This window comes from Natator depressus, chromosome 7 (assembly GCF_965152275.1).
Source record: "Natator depressus isolate rNatDep1 chromosome 7, rNatDep2.hap1, whole genome shotgun sequence".
Classification (NCBI taxonomy): Eukaryota; Metazoa; Chordata; order Testudines; family Cheloniidae; genus Natator; species Natator depressus.
Genome location: NC_134240.1, coordinates 103,199,937 through 103,216,325, shown reverse-complemented (window position 1 = coordinate 103,216,325; position 16,389 = coordinate 103,199,937). Strand labels below are relative to the sequence as shown.

Here is a 16,389-nt window from a genome sequence, read left to right as displayed (position 1 = left end):
AAGTAGTGCCCTTTGAAGGGATGCAGGCCACTACCCCTTTGCCAGATGTGACCCTGTGCAACTTCAGCACCTCCTCTCTCAGTCACAATCCCTCAGGGGACTACTCGTAGGATGGTGCAGCTAATACACCACACACTACTAATGGCTGGGCCAAAGGCACACTATAGCACTGAATATGGCACAGGGATGGAGACTTTCATATGTCACCTTAGGGAGCTGGGTCCTATTCCCATTTCTACCAACTGTGACCTTGTGCAGCCTCTCAATACCTTGCTTAAAAACTGGTAGGAAAGAGAGTTGCCTGCCTCCTAGGGAAAGGGTACTGAGACCTTGTTCAGTAGCAAGGGTTGTGAACTGCAGAGAAGTATTAACATGAGTTGGTAGAAGAGGCAAATCCAGGCTTTCCGGTCTCCTAGGCCAAAGAGTATTTTGAGTGAGCTTTTACCTGAGATGCAAGCAGGCATGCAGGGTTGCAACTCAAACCCTGCTAAATTGCAATAGTGTACATAAAACATAAAGTAAAAGAGATAACAATAATAATACAATTCTTGGACTAAATTTAAACTAACAAGTCTGTTTTCACTGTGCAAACTCTAAGAAATAAACAAATAGGTATCATGAATAGTCAAAAGTATGTTACATTCTTGAATGCATTCTGTTTTAATTATCAAAAATATGATTAGAAAGAGCAATTGGGAATTTTTTTCTTTTTTTAAATGTATGATTTTTAATCATAGCAGCATCTCATTAAACCCAGAGCTGAAATGAAATATCTCAATGCATTGATTCTGTGTACTAATCCCACTGCAGGACTATAATCTTTCTAACTGCTGGTTGCACTGGATTTCTAATTTACACCGTGACTGTGAGCTTTGGAGTCTGTCTCCAAAGGATGCTGAAAGATGTGGCTGTCTTACTTCTACCAACAGTAATTGGCTACCACTGCCATCATATACTAGGGCAATGAGGAAAAGGCTAAGGAATTCCAAGATCAACATTCATACTGGAGGAAAGGATGCAGATTTTATACTGACATTACTTTTTCCTAGAACAAACTTCCAGTGATTAATGAAGTGTCAGAAAAAAATATGACTGAAATATCCAAGGAGAAAAACACTGGGCAGTTATAAAATATGTGAAATACAAATAGAATACTCTGTCCTGGAGTCTGAGCTGGATTATACCTAGGGAAACAGGCCCAGATATTGTCCGGTCATTAAATTCTTGCTCATCCAATATTTTTTCCGATAATTAATAGCTAATGCCTGTTTACCCCTTTTGAATTATTTCAACTCACAGCAAATTCTTGCTGGCTGAAGTGACACACATAGATGGGGTCAGAACTGTGCTCTCTGAGCTATGGGCTTCCTTTGCAGTTCTGTATTGGCCAGTCACGTAGTGATCTGCATCAGGGTTATGCAGGACTTGGGGAATTCGAAAGACTAGATACTTTATTATTAATTATTATTATTATTATTATTCCTATGTACTAGATAGTTATTCATAATACCTAACTCTCTATAATGCTTTTCATTCACCAAAGCGCTTGACAAAGAAGGTATCATTAGCCTCATTTTATACATGGGGAAACTGAGGCACAGAGCAGGGAAATGACTTGTTTGAGGTCACCAGCAAGCCAGTGGCAGAGCTGGGAAGAAACCTCAGGTCTCAGTCCAGTGCTGTAGCGTTTGAGCCTCTCTTTAGCCTTAAAGCTACCTTGGAATCTGCAGATTGTATTTAATTTTGCTTGCAATTCAATTTCGTCTTCTTTCCATCTCTGTAATTGTCCCATTACCATGGAGAATTTAGTGGGTTTTTATGAATGGGAAAAAAAATCCTGAAGGTGTTATGTTACCCATCAGTAGGACTCTCTTGTGAAATGTGTGTCAGCATGGAGTGATCATTTTAAAAACTCTTCCATCCCCACTAAAAAGGAATAAAATAGGCCTGCATATTCATGATAGTAGAGAATGAAGAGTGCAGTAAGAGAAAGATCAGGTTAATCCAGATGCACATCAACTAGCCAATTCTTAAAATGACAAAGTTAAAACAAGAAATGCCAGAGATTTGGAAAGTCAGTATGGTCTAGCAACTTGGATACTGAATTAAGAGACAGAAGACTTGGGTGCTAGTCCTGGCTCTGTCACTGATCTGTTGTAGGACATTAGATGAGTCACTTCCTGTCTTGGTTTCCCCTTCACTCTCTGTCTAGCTTATCTATTTAGACTGTAAACTCTTTGGGGCTGGGACTGTCTTTCCCCATATTCTGTGCCTAGCACAAGGGGCCTCCAGATCTTGGTTGGGCCTCTAGCTGTTACTGCAACACAAATAATAATAATAATTGGGGAGAAATCATCAATGCTTGCGAAAGAAAACCCCTTCTGCTATATCCCCTGACCACTGGAGTGCATGCTGGAGGAGTCTATATGCCCATTTAGGTCACTGTGAAACCATACAAGTATTACACATTTAAAAAAAAAATTCCCAGAATTTTTGTGGCTCCTTTTCTCCTTGATCCCCATGGTTACATTGTGTCTATGCTCAGTGTTTGCTCTTTGTCTGTGACAGACATTTCTTTCCTGGTATTTCATAGCATTCATCACTGAAATATGCTAATTAAAATCACAGCTCCTACATGTGCCCTTCTAATGGAAAATAATAAAGAAAAAAGCAACAGTCAAATTAATGGGCATCTTTAGTTTGTAAAGTGTTTTTTAATAGTTATCATGAAGGAAAAGTAATACTACTTCTGCAGGGCCCTCAGATGGGAGGTGCTATGAAATGCCATGACAAGACTGACAAAGAGAGGGAAAAGGTAGGTTTATTAACCACTTTTACAGATGGGGAACTGAAGCTAAGAGAGATTAAATGACTTGCCTAAAGTCACACATGAGGTCTGGGACAGAGCCCAGATCCCTTAAGTCCCATTCCAGTGCCTTAACCACAAGACCATCCTTCCTCTCATTCTTCCCTTTATTCTGTAACACAGATACTGAATGGTGCATGGATTACAAAACCAATTTGGGGCCTGACTGTGCCTCCCATATATATTGGAGAGCAGTAGAGACTCTCGGTGCCTGGAACTGCCCACAGCTCTGAAGAGGATGGGGGAAGCTATCTAATTGGGACCTGCAGCAAGCTCTCCTGTTGTCTATATGTGGGAAGAATGCATGGCAGGCCAGGGGGAGAGGATGAGGTTGAAGGCGGGACGAATGTTGTAAGAGCAACAGTGCTGTCCAGTTTGAGACAAATAGCAACTTAGATGCCTGCTATCTGTGGGGACTGCACCTGGAACTGTATTAACTTTCCCACAGAGCTCTCTCTACTCAAGGCCACATTGACTTAAAGGGAGGCTCTGGAGGCTGCATAGGCACGGAAGCCATAGCACATGGCTCTAATAACGGGGAAGAGGAGCGTTCATTGTTAAACACCTAATTGGTCTGAGTATGCTCTGGCATGTCAATATCACCTTCCACCAGTTCAGCAAATACACTGGGTCAAACCCTGTGCTGATTGATGTTCTGTGCAATGCACTGGCTTAACTTGGGCTTTTTAGAAGTGTTAAATCAGCACAGAATTTGGCCCATTCCACTGAGTCTGGGTTTCATGTCTCTATGCACCCAGAGCATTGGTCTACAAATGAGCAGTGACAAGTTTGCTGAATCCGCTCCAGAATAAGCAAAGTCAATTTGGTCTTAAAAGCCCTGCAGCATGAGTAGGGGCACTTTCTCTGAACATAGACAAGCAGGCAGCTCTCTAATATCTACCAAAAGCAGGCCAGGGGAAGAGGTTTCCTGTGATATTGTTCAAACGTCGTAGACAGCAGGCTCATTGAGTAATGTGCTTTTTTTTTTCCTTCTATACAATATATATAAAACTTAAAATTGCACTCTGGAAATGTCCTGCATGTCCAAAATTAACAAGCTGCTGGCTCAGTTAAAGCTCCTGGAGCCGGAGTAGCTGCAAAAATATATTTGCATACATCTTGGAACTGGCAGTTTTTTCCATATTCCCTCCAGTTATCCTCTGAACCCCAGGAAGCCAGGCTTCACTCTTCAGTAGTTGTTCCCTTAACTCAGAATGGGAGCAATTAACTGGTACCATTCATGAAGAAAAGTAGATCCCTTCTGCAGAATAGATTGTCTCAAGGAATACATGGTGGAAAGCATTGGTACATTTTGGTTCTATTTAATCAAAGAGGATCTCCTTCCAAATCATGCTGAAAAGTTGAAATCTCAGTATTTTTCTTGAAACAAAATATTCTGAAAATATTTCAGTGTTATTGTTTCTCCTTTTATATTAATGATATTTTGCTATAATTTAGAATAGAGTAGAATAACTATAAAAGTTTAAATGTTTTGACTTTTTATATTATATTATGACAATATAATATAAACAAAAATGATAAAGTAGAAACAACACATTTTGTTAATTTCTCATTAAAAAAATGCAACAAAACTGATATACTTCCACAAAATTTTCAATTTTGTCAAATCCGCATTTTCCAGTGGAAAACTGTTCCACGGGAGCGTTTTCAACTAACTCTATCATTAATATTCATGTAGTAGTCGTGACAAAGTTCCTCCTCTACCTTGGTGGGTCTTGTGCTTATTGGAGGATTTGCTCGCCTCGGAGATTCACGGCAGCCCTCAGTTTGGCTGTTTTTGTGAACCCACAGTCCAGGTCAACTCCTCCTGTGTCTGACCAGGATTTGGGAGGTTTGGGGGGATGGAGGGATAGGGGGAACCCGGGCCCACCCTCTACTCCGGGTTCCAGCCCAGGGCTCTGTGGATTGCAGCTGTCTACAGTGGCTTCTGTAACAACTGCGTGACAGCAACAAATCCCTGGGCTACTTCCCCATGGCCTCCTCCCAACACCTTCTTTATTCTCACCAGAGGACCTTCCTCCTGATGTCTGATAATGATTGTACTTCTCAGTCTTCCAGCAGTATGCCTTCTCACTCTCAGCTCCTAGTGCCTCTTGCTCCCAACTCCTCACACACGCACCACAAACTGAAGTGAGCTCCTTTTTAAACCCAGGTGCCCTGATTAGCCTGCCTTAATTGATTCTAGCAGCTTCTTGATTGGCTGCAGGTGTTCTAATCAGCCTGTCGGCCTTAATTGTTTCCGGAAAGTTCCTGATTGTTCTGGAACCTTCCCTGTTACCTTACCAGGGAAAAGGGACCTACTTAACCTGGGGCTAATATATCTGCCTAGCAATATGTCTGGCCGGGGCAAAGGCAGTAAAGGACTCAGAAAGGGAGGTGCTAAGCGCCATCGGAAGGCACTTCATGATAACATTCAAGGTATTACTAAACCGGCTATTCGTCGTTTGGCTCGTCGTGGCGGTGTCAAGCGTGTTTCTGGGTTGATCTATGAAGAGACCCGTGGCGTGCTCAAAGTTTTTCTCGAACACGTGATCCATGATGCTGTTACTTACACCGAGCATGCGAAGCGGAAGACTGTGACAGCCACGGACGTGGTTTACACTTTAAAACACCAGGGTCGCACTCTGTACGGATTCAGGGGTTAAGCCTTTCTTTTGACTTAAGTTTAATCACTCTCCTGTAGCCCGCCCACTTCCCAGATCCCAATAGGATCACTCTCCTGTAGCTATCTGGCCTGACCCTGTCACATAGTATTAATATGAGACTACATTCAGCTACCACAACCTGAAACATCATGCAGTCTAAGCCAGTGGTTCTCAACGAGGGGTCCGTGAGCAGGTTTCAGGGAGTCCACCAAGCAGGGCCAGTGTTAGACTTGCTGGGGTCCAGGGCAGAAAGCCGAAGTCCCACTGCATGTGGGGTGAAGTGTGGGGCCCTGAGCCACCATGGGCTGAAGCTGAAACCTGAGTAACTTAGCTTCACAGTGCCCCCTGTGGCATGGGGCCCTCGGCAACTGCCCTTAACACCAGCCATGGCTTTTAGATGCAGAAAACCAGTTACTGTGGCACAGGTGGGCCGTGGAGTTTTTACAGCATGTTTGGGGGGCCTCAGAAAGAAAAAGGCTGAGAACCCCTGGCCTAAGCCACTGAAGCTGGTGGAATTCTCCAGGCTAACAAACTGTGCTTCAAACAATCTCCACTGCTATACTGGAGAAAAATTCTCTATGAGGAAAATATTATATTTACATGTTAGGCACAGAAAGACAGCAGCTCTCCAATGAAGACTAAGTGAAAAACTGATTTCTACTATAAGTTGTCAAGTACTGGATCAAATTAATCCCTGGTGTAATTCCATTGACTTTAATGGAATGTTACCAGGGATGAATTTGAGCCATAGTGTTTTAAGGGTGACATCACTTATAATTATAGCACTTTCCTGTGACATGAATAATCATCGTAAAGATCCTCAATACAGGTCCTTGAATACTCTCATTTGTGATTCTGATCTGGGATTTTTGTTTATGGACCATTATGGAATACACACATCCCAATTTGTTTCTTACTTGCACAGGTTCGTGCTACTGTAGCTACTGATTTCAGTGGAGTTACTGCTGACTTACACCAGCGTAAGTGAGAGGAGAATTAGGTCCATTTAGTTTAAAGGGGCTGTGAGCTCTTTTTGGCTCATTTGGAAAGCACAGAACTACTACCAAATATTTCATGGTCCTTTCTAATTTCTCACTCCTTGTTCAGTCTAGCAGCTTTGTTAATCATAGCTGATACTGCGGCAGTGTCTACTTCTATGGCACCAGCCAGCAATGCACCCAACAGATGTACTGTGATTTTGTCTCTTATCAGCCTTCAGTTCAGAAAGACGCTCAAGCCCAAATGCGATTCAATTAATCACTTTATGGAGAAATTGGATGCAAATACGATTGATCCCTTAAATGGTTCTGGGAAAAGCCTTCTGCAGTTTTCCCGCCAGCAGGGAAACATGGCTGAGGCCTAGCAGAGGACAGAACAGTAGTGCCCTGGCTGGAACCCTGGAAATTTGTGTTCATTATACTGTCTGCATCTAAAGCCTCAGAGGAGAGTTACTATATAACTACTGGATTTTAGAGCTATTACCAGTTGGCCCATCTCCTCTCCGCCCCCACCTCCATCTATTCTGTAGCAACCATTACAAAAACATACATACAAAGGGCCAAATTCTGCTCTCAGTCACACCATTGTAAATCTGAAGTAACTCCTGATTTCAGTGGCAGATTTACACTGTTATAACTGAGAGCAGAAGTTACCCTAAAAGCCCTGGTCTCCATTTGGCACAGGTTGCTGAATTCGGAGTTTGATAATATGAGACTAATCGTGTATACAGGGTAACCGAAAAACAAGGGAAGAGTCAACTGAACCCACAATCATCATGGGTTTGGATCTTCCTCTTTGGCGTCCGCATATGCTAAATGTCTCATAACTCAGCAATGCAGTTTCCAGAACTGCCAGAGAATAAAGGAATACAATTTTACTCCAGCCTTCCATTAGTCATATGAAGGACAGAACAGGGCAGAATTATAAAGATCCATGCAAATCAATCCCAGTAATATCATCAGCCTGGTCTTAGAGACCTGGGTGATGTGCTGTCCCCACTGAAATCAATGGGAAAACTCCCAGTGAGTTCAGTGGGACTACAATGTCAGCCTAGATCTTGGGGCTGAGTGAGGAAGTTCTGGTTTTCAATCTCTGTTCTGCTACTTACTCACGGAGTGGCCTTATGAATGACACGTATTCTTTCTATATCTCCTTTCCTCCGGTGGTAAAACTTGAGTGGTATATCTTACTAACCTACTCCACAGAGTGCTGGGAAGGCTAATTAGTTGGTGTTTGCACAGTGCCTTGAAAATAACCCCTATACTAATAAATTCCTAGTACTAATCTATTACCATGTAACTGTATTAATGTGTAATTTCATTTAGGCATGGTAGTTTACAGAAGCATGTAGGAGAGAAATGGTGTTAGTTTCACAGCAGGCCAGACGCAATCATAAAGGCAAGGAAACATTAGCATTAAATGATAGGACATAAGGCAGGGTCACTATATGCAAGAGTGACTGCAAGGAGCACAGCAGCATTTATCCAGCACAATAGATGAGGCAAGCTGTGATTCAGTGGAATGGAAGTGAAGTGAAGAAGTGCTATGGGATACCCAGAGCAAGGCATCTTTAGTGCACTATGAATGGCAGCCCAGTCCTATATAGAGTATGGTATGTGATTTGGTGTTGTTAGAGTACAATGCAATATGGGCCTGATCCAGCTCTCGTTACAAGCAGTGGAAATAAATCCATTGACTTCTATGAGAATTAGATTGAGCCCTCTGTGAGATAGCATCAGTTACTACAACAGGAAGTTTACATACATCAGCATTGTCTTTATCACAGGGAACAGAAACGAGAGAGGGGGATCATGCATAGATGATGCAAAATATTCAGGGATCATTTATTTAAGGGATAATGCAAGGAACATGCAATGAATATCTAAAGATCGTGTACTTGTGCATTTCATACATGATTCCTGCATGCTGCATATACATCACTTTTGCTGGCACAGGAGGGAGTATACAGTTAGGACCAGCTCTTAAATCCAACGTCTCCTGTAGCATGTAGCTGATACAGGTTTAGTGCCGAGCAACTACTTTAACAAAATAATGTCAACTTTCTTTTCCTAATGGCATCAAATTAATGTTTTGTTTGATTAAAAAAAAATATGGGAGGAAAATGTAATCTGGAGTACTTTTAACCAATCACATTCGTTCATTACACGTCATTTCATGCCTTTGTGCACCACTGCTCCTGGCTATGGTGCCTTCTGTTTATCTGCATTTATTTCAACAACTTTAAAGGTCACTCCTAGCAGCCTGGAGTGGGATTTACAAAAGCACTCAGCACTAGCCAAACTCCACTCCTGCTGAAGTCAGTGGTCAAACTTCCACTGATGTCAACGGAGCAGCATTAGGCCAAAGCTAAAGGCATCTGAAAATCCCACTCTTAGTGCTTTCCCCTTTGAAAGCAATTTAGAAACACATCACCTTTTTTTCAGGAGAACTGAGCACCTTGAATGGGAGCTGTAAATGCTCAGCGCCTCTGAAAGTCAGGCCAGGAAGGGTATGTCTACACTGCATCTAGGAGCGAGCCTCCCAGTCTGGGTCTACAGACTTGTGCTAGCAGGACTCACACTGGCATGCTACAAGAAGACATTGCAGCTTGGGCAGAAGTCCAGGCTCTGACACCTGGAGAGAGGAGGGGGCTTTGGAGCCCAATCTCCAGCCTGAGCTGCAATGTCAAAGCACTATCTACAGGTATCTTCAGGGCCCCGTTAACCCAAGTCTATGAACCCAGGCTGGGAAGTTCACTCCCAGATGCAATGTAGACATACCCTTAAGGGCTTAGAAGGTGCCTAATTCTGGGCAGGCCCACAAGCTGGGGTGGTGTAGAAATGCTGCAAACAACCACCCCTTCCCCACCCTGCCAACTACAATCAAAGCTTTCTGCCAGTGGCAGAGAGGGGAAAGGGAAGGGCTAGTGTGAAGCCCAGGGAGTGCAAAGAATGCAGCAGGGATTTCTCTGCCCTAGCCCCCATGTGCTATCCAACGCATTGTGCCTATCTCTAGCAACTCCTGCTAAATCGGTGTATCTCTGCCCCTCTCTCCCATCATGGGCTGGAGCTAAGAGCCACAGTGCGGCTCTAATTAAATTTCACAACTTTCCCACCTAGGAAGGCTGAGACAGAGATATGAAGTGATTTATGGGAGGCCATAGAGAGAAACAATGTCTCCACGTGGGGATTAAAACTCAGGTGATCCTGGCACATAGCTCCATGCTCAGACCACTAGGCCATGTCTCTCTCTATACCGAATATAACGGAATGTGCCTTCAGTTAGAGAACCAACTTCCTAATTAGGTTCTTAGAGCTGCATGAGAGGAGGCAATCCAATTATTTTAGCATAGCAGCCGGTTCTAGACTTATGCACCATGTATGACTGCACGAAACATCCCCTCACACTCTTCTTCTTGTCCTAAATCAATGGCCAACTAGCTGCTTTGGGGAAAAAATGACCCTGCCCAGGTAATTCCCAAGCGTTCTGGGAGAGGTTGCATGAGTGGCTGGCACCAACGTGCACCCTTGGAAAGAGCTCCTGAATGTCTGGAAATTCAGAATGGAAACAAGCCCAATCATTCTGAACTTTTAATGTTGCCTACCTAAAGGAAAATATTAACAATAGCAGAATCAAAACCCTGCCACCACGCAGTGGCCTTTCTCTGTTGGAAGCTCCAACACAGGTGCATAGGAGCCCACATAGGGACTAAGCAAGAGATAGCAAAGGTGGGTATATGAAAGGAGATTCAGTGATGGAAGAGCTGTCTACATCTCCAGCAGGATAAATATAACTAGGAGCAAAAGGAGCACTGCCATGGCATGCCAATGTGGGCATCAAAGGAAGCTGTGGAAAAGAGTTTCAGAAAGTGGAACATTTTCCAAATGAGTCAACATCAGCTTGTCCAATACTATATTTTGCACAGTCAAATGCTGTAGTCAGTAGATTTTCCAAGAATTAGTGGAAGAGGACAACACTGCACAATTGGACAAACAGACTTTGATGAGATTGTTTCTATAGTCTGTCTTTTAGAGCAATTTACTTGGATTAGTATACAGTGTCTGTTTATGAGTAGAAACCACAATAATTAATCCAGTCTCTAGTTACTGTTTAGGGCAGTGGTTCTCAAACTGGGGGTCATGACCCCTAGGGGGGTCGTGAGGTTATAATGTGAGGGTCGCGAGCTGTGAGCCTCCACCCCAAGCCCTGCTTTGCCTCTAGCATTTATAGAAGCATTAAATATTTTAAAAGTGTTTTTAATTCATAAGGGGGATCTCACTCAGAGGCTTGCTGTGTGAAAGGGGTCACCAATACAAAAGTTTGAGAACCACCGGTTTAGGTTACTGGGCCAACTTTGTTTTTTTTCCATGGCATTCCTCAGATGTTGAAAGAACTCCGCATCAACATGCATGGTGACACCACCTCATTCTCCTTAAGACTCATCTCTTGCATGAACGCTAACATTGAGCAATGACTATACAAGTGGCGAGCTGAAACTTCCGCTTCTTATTATTTCACCTTCTTATTTTATTGTTATTTCAGCCTTCCAACCACTCTGAACAAAATTTGCCAGTTTCACCCACCTGCTGTAACTTGTCATAAACCTGGACTGTGAGCTTTCTGGGGCCTGGACTTTGTTACTTGTTTGTACAGCAGGTAGTACAATGGGCCCTGATCCCTTAATTGGGATCCCTAGTTGCTACTGAAATACAAATAATAACCATAAGAATTAAGTAAAGGGCTATTAAAAAATTCAATACTAACTGTGACCTATGTGATCTACACAGAGGGATCTCCTTGTTTCCCATATTGCTTATTTTGTACAACCACATTTATAGCTTAACTAAGGTAGTTTTCTTAATATCCAGGGATGCATGCAAATTATCCATCAGATTTTCATTTGCAGGAGACAGAGCAGCAATTGTAAGCAGTGCCCATGGTAGTGGGATGATATAGAGATCCAGTGCCCCAACAGGAGCTACTGAAGGCAGCAGTTCTTTCACTCCATGGGTATACGAATAAAAAGACTTTTTGCACCATTTCCTTAGCACCAATATAGCTCCACAGGGGCTCGTAACAGTGGAAACATAACCCGCTGGTCAATGTGTGTTTCACATCCCCCTCTGTGCATGGGATGTGAGTGCATTGTAGCCTCTACCTACTAAGCCTGAAACGTTAACTCAGGCTGTAGACAAGAACAACTGCATCTGATCTACCCAATGCTTACCCATGTCTTTTTAAATATGACCCTCATTCAGATTTTGAAATACACCAGGGAAAAAGTGCAGGCAGCTACTAGGGGTGCTGCACAGAAACTAAGAAGCAGCAGAGTCCAACTCCCACCAGCACATGCCAATATTGGTTATAACAAAAATCAGATAGATCTCAGGTACTTTGGGTATACACACAGAGAGAAGGTGTATCTACATGACCTAGCCTTCATGGCCTATGTAGAGAGGTGAACAGTAGCCTCTGAGTATAGTGTGGTGGGCCAGATTTCTAAATGTGCATCCATCTCTCAGTGGCATCTGGCTGGACAAATACCTGCTTTAGGTGGCTAGGTAGTGACTTGAGCACCCAAGTGCAGACCTTACCTATCCATGTTTGAAAACTGGGCTCTGCGCCTGGCAAGACAGGAAGGACGGTCTTGTGGCTAAGGCACAAGCCTTGGCCTCAGGAGCACTGGGAGAGATGTACCACCAGTAAAACTGAGAGAATATCCACCCTTTGTCTCTCTTATCTATTTAGACTATAAATTCTTTAAGGCAGGGGCTGTGTCTATAGAGTATCTAGCACCATGGGACCCCACCCTCAGTTTTGGCCTTAAGATGCTACCATACTGCATATAACAATGCCGCCATTCGCATGTTTCTCTTTACATTGCCATATATTTAGACACAAGGCTCTGTTATGCCTATCGTGGAGCAGAAGCACAAGGATTACGGAAGAGGGTGTAACAGGGCTTTCCTGTCCCCTTGAGAATCTTTTGCAATCTTCTAGCCTCGCACTGCTGCCAGCATTAGCCATACCAGCAGGGATGGGGTCAAAACTCCGTTCTCCCCCTTCTCCTCATAGACAGCAGAACTGGTCCTGTGCTGGAGTTAGCACATACTGCACCCTGGCAAAGATTATTTCAGTAACTGCTTTTCCCATAGGATCCAACAGGTGCAAGAGCTTTTTCTAGATGTGGTGAAGCTCCAGCTTCTAATGTTGCTACTGCCTGTGAAACTTAGGGTGACCAGACAGCAAATGTGAAAAATCGGGATGGGGGTGGGGGGTAATAGGAGCCTATATAAGAAAAAGACCCAAAAATCGGGACTGTCCCTATAAAATCGGGACATCTGGTCACCCTAGTGAAACCGCACCATTGCAGAAAAGCACGAATGAATTTCCCATGTAGACGAGGCCTCTTTCTCAGTTTCTGTATGTGCTAGATGGGAATCATGAGACCTCCCTCCCTTGAGGGGAGTTGTGAAGTTTAATTAGTTATTGTTTACACAGTGATTTGAAAATAAGTGGTATGTATAATGATTTACTGTGTCTTATTGGAGTGTGGCAATTTGCTATCATTAAAACATTACTACTTAGCAGCGTACAACCGCCTCAAAGCATTGTATAAACAACAACTTAGCCTCACAAATCCAATGTGAGGTAAGCACTATCCCCCTCAATTTTTTCGATAGAGAAGCTGAGACACATTAGGTTTAATGATCTGTATGAGATCACAAAGCAAGTATTGCCAACCCTGAATGTTCAAAAATCAGAAGATTGGCTTCAAAATCATGAGATTTAACAAAACAATAGATTTGGAGTTCTTTTTATTTGCCTTCTGGTTTTTTGAGCCATTTGTATTCATGTTTTTTCTTCACAACCATGAAACCTAGAAACTTACTTTAAAAAAATAACTGTGATATTCATGTAATCACCTGTCTGCAGTTACTTGGGGCTTTAAGAAAATAGCCAAATATCAGGAGATTCATGATCAAATTGCAAGAGCTGACAACAGTGCAGCAGAGTTGGGTTTAAAATTCAGGCTTTGCTGTTGCTTAATCCCATGAACTAACCACAAGATCATGCTGCTCCTTTAAGAGTCACTGAACAAAAACTTGTAAGCACAAGCATATATTTAGCAATGTGAATTACAAATACAATTAATTTCCCAGCACTTATCTCTAGTGGCCTTTTTTGCTTTTAGGAATCATAAAAGATTTGTGTATGCATACGTGTGCATCTTTCTAAAGAACTACATATATCATCTGCAGGCATCTCAGATTACAGTGGAATTTTGCATGCTGGGATTTGTAATTTTTGTGGGTCACATTATCACATTAAAGCTGTCATCATCTGCTTCATTTTATATAAATTAGGTGAAAGCCTCTGGTTTCAGGTAAGTTTCCAGTGCAGCCCACACTTGGGCATAGTTTGGAGCATCCCTGTGGTGCAGGAAGCATTGATTGTCTCTTCAGTTTATTTGGCTCCTCTTTCTGTAATGATTTCACAGAGCTACAAAAAAGAGTCATGGAGTTTAAGGCCAGAAGCATCATCTAGCCTGACCTCCCATATATCACAGGCCACCAACACCATCCAGTACCCAAATTCTAAATCCAACAATCAAAATTAGACCAAAATATTACAGTGCACAGGATTCCCCTTTAACTAGCTTGACCATGACTACCAAAACTTCCCATTGGAAAATACTTTTTTTAAAAAAACACCCATTGCCCTGGAGACCATGGTAACATTATCTCATGCCCAAGGAGCTGTTATGACAGCTGTGCTGAAATTGGCTGAAGATCCAAAATCTTCTTTTAATGCCCTGCCATGCATGTTCCCTGGACACTGTCTGTTTACTTCTCTTCTGATCTCTCTCACACTCTTTGATTCTCTTCAACAACCTCAGACAGAAAAAGAAGACACAATTATCAGCTGGGGGGGCGGGGGGGGGGAAGGAATATCAGACTACTGTTTTCAGATTGCATTGCTGTGATATTTACCAGAAATATTGACGAGGCTCTCAAGCTAAGACAACTGCAAAGAAAGATCTTTTTCTAGATTTCTTAAAACATGGTGAACAAATGCTGTTGGCTGCCTCTTTATAGTATGTCAGTATGTCAGGAATCTGGCAGTAGCTAGCGAGAAAGTGCCACACTGCCTGACCTTGATACCAAGCCAGCAAAGAGAATATACTCAGTTTAAAATAGGTGGCAGCTGACAGACAAACTAAGTCAGATCTTGTGCGTTTCAGCCAGTGCATGGAAGAACTTTTCCAGTCTTTATAACCGAGTCTGAACTGTGATTTGCAAGGACAGATGACATTTGCTGACTCACACACTCCTCAAGGATGGAGTGTGCTGAAGCTGAAGTTGGCATCATCAACTAGATGGCACCAAATTAGACAAAGGATATTTCCCCTGCTTGAGGTGATCTTTGCAATAGCTGGAGGCTGACCTCTGATCAGGTGAGCCTTTCCATGTCTGCTGCGTGCATAAGACAATCTTAGCTAAACTGATGTGTGCAGATTAGACAGAAGTCAGTAAGCAATTGTTATTTAATAGCCAAGCTTCCCTAGCAAGCTCTCAGGCTGGCAATCTTCAGGCTACAGGTGGATGCAGAATGCAACAATTAGCTGTAAAGTTCTAGCAATGACAACTTGAACTGCAATTTTCTTGAGTCTCAGCAGAGGGCTTTTTCTCAGCATTTCTTTAACTTGAAGTGGGAAACTCTTTGCCAAAGGGTTTTATTTTTCTATAAACAGAAACTATCTATGGACCCCAGTACCAAAGTATCTGAATGCATCATAATCTTTACTGTATTATCCTCACAACACACCCATTTGAGGTAAGGAAGTGCTATATAGCCCCCTTTTATGGCTGGGGAACTGATGCACAGACAGACTAAGTGACTAAGACACACAGGAAGTCTGTTGGAGCAGGGAACAGACTCTGGCTCTCCCAAGTCCCAGACTTGTGCCCCAAGTCTTCCTCACTAAAGACGTGGGCCTACAAATTTATTGCACGTGCAATTGTGATGGCCGCCGCCTTGGCTGACACACTGAATGAATGAACTAGAACCATCAGAGAGAAAAACATGAGTATCTGCAGGTTGAGCTAAAGAGCCAGGCTTTTTCTATATCACCCCCATTCAAGTCCTAAGAAAGGGGTGATTAACAGTCAGCACTCCTCTAGCTCATCAAGAAGCAGCCCAGGACTATAAGGACTCACTGTGATATGTTAGGCAACAACCTTAACAGGAGCGATGGAACTTTCAGAATAATTTTGCAATCTTCAAAACTGGAATTTGTTGGTGTCACTAGTGGCTTGTCAGAGAGCAGCTAAACAATGGACTTGCCAGTAGAGCATTCAGAGTGGAACAATTCCTTTTGAAACACAAATCAGAAGCTTTTGTAGAGACTTTAAGGGCCTGATTTCTCCATTACACCATAAATTTCCTTTCCTTCATGATTGTTTTGAGAACCAGTACTGTAGCTGTGGGTTAACCAAGGGGTTTTGCTAGGGACCTGCTTCTTACAAAAAAAATGCAAGGTCACCCTTAAGCTGCCTAGCTTTCTAGATCAGGCATTTGCCTTGAGGACTTCAGTAAACAGGAGTTCAGCCCAGGTCACATACCAGGTTATGATATGACAGGCTGACAGGGTAGTTATTTAGCTAGCTGTCCATCGACAATAAATGACATTCCAGAAAAGATGCTGCAGTTGTGTGAGGGCAGCAATTTTTGCCAGGCTGTGTTTCTGGGAAGGCCAATTTTAGCCAACAAAGAAATGGTACATGGGGTCTAAATCAACTTCTGTGTTTGCTACAAAGGTCCCTGACCCACCTAGACTCTTCACTCTTTTGTATT

At 42.9% G+C, this 16,389-nt stretch overlaps 2 protein-coding genes across 4 annotated transcripts in view; one reads left to right on the top strand and one right to left on the bottom strand.

The window, feature by feature from the left end:
- Positions 1–16,389, bottom strand: part of FAM53B (family with sequence similarity 53 member B) — a 126,884-nt gene that overhangs the window by 20,829 nt on the left and 89,666 nt on the right. The window lies entirely within an intron of this gene.
- LOC141991690 (histone H4) lies at positions 5,221–5,532 on the top strand. Its single transcript, XM_074960019.1, has one exon. It carries the CDS (start codon positions 5,221–5,223, stop codon positions 5,530–5,532), a length of 312 nt encoding a protein of 103 aa, XP_074816120.1.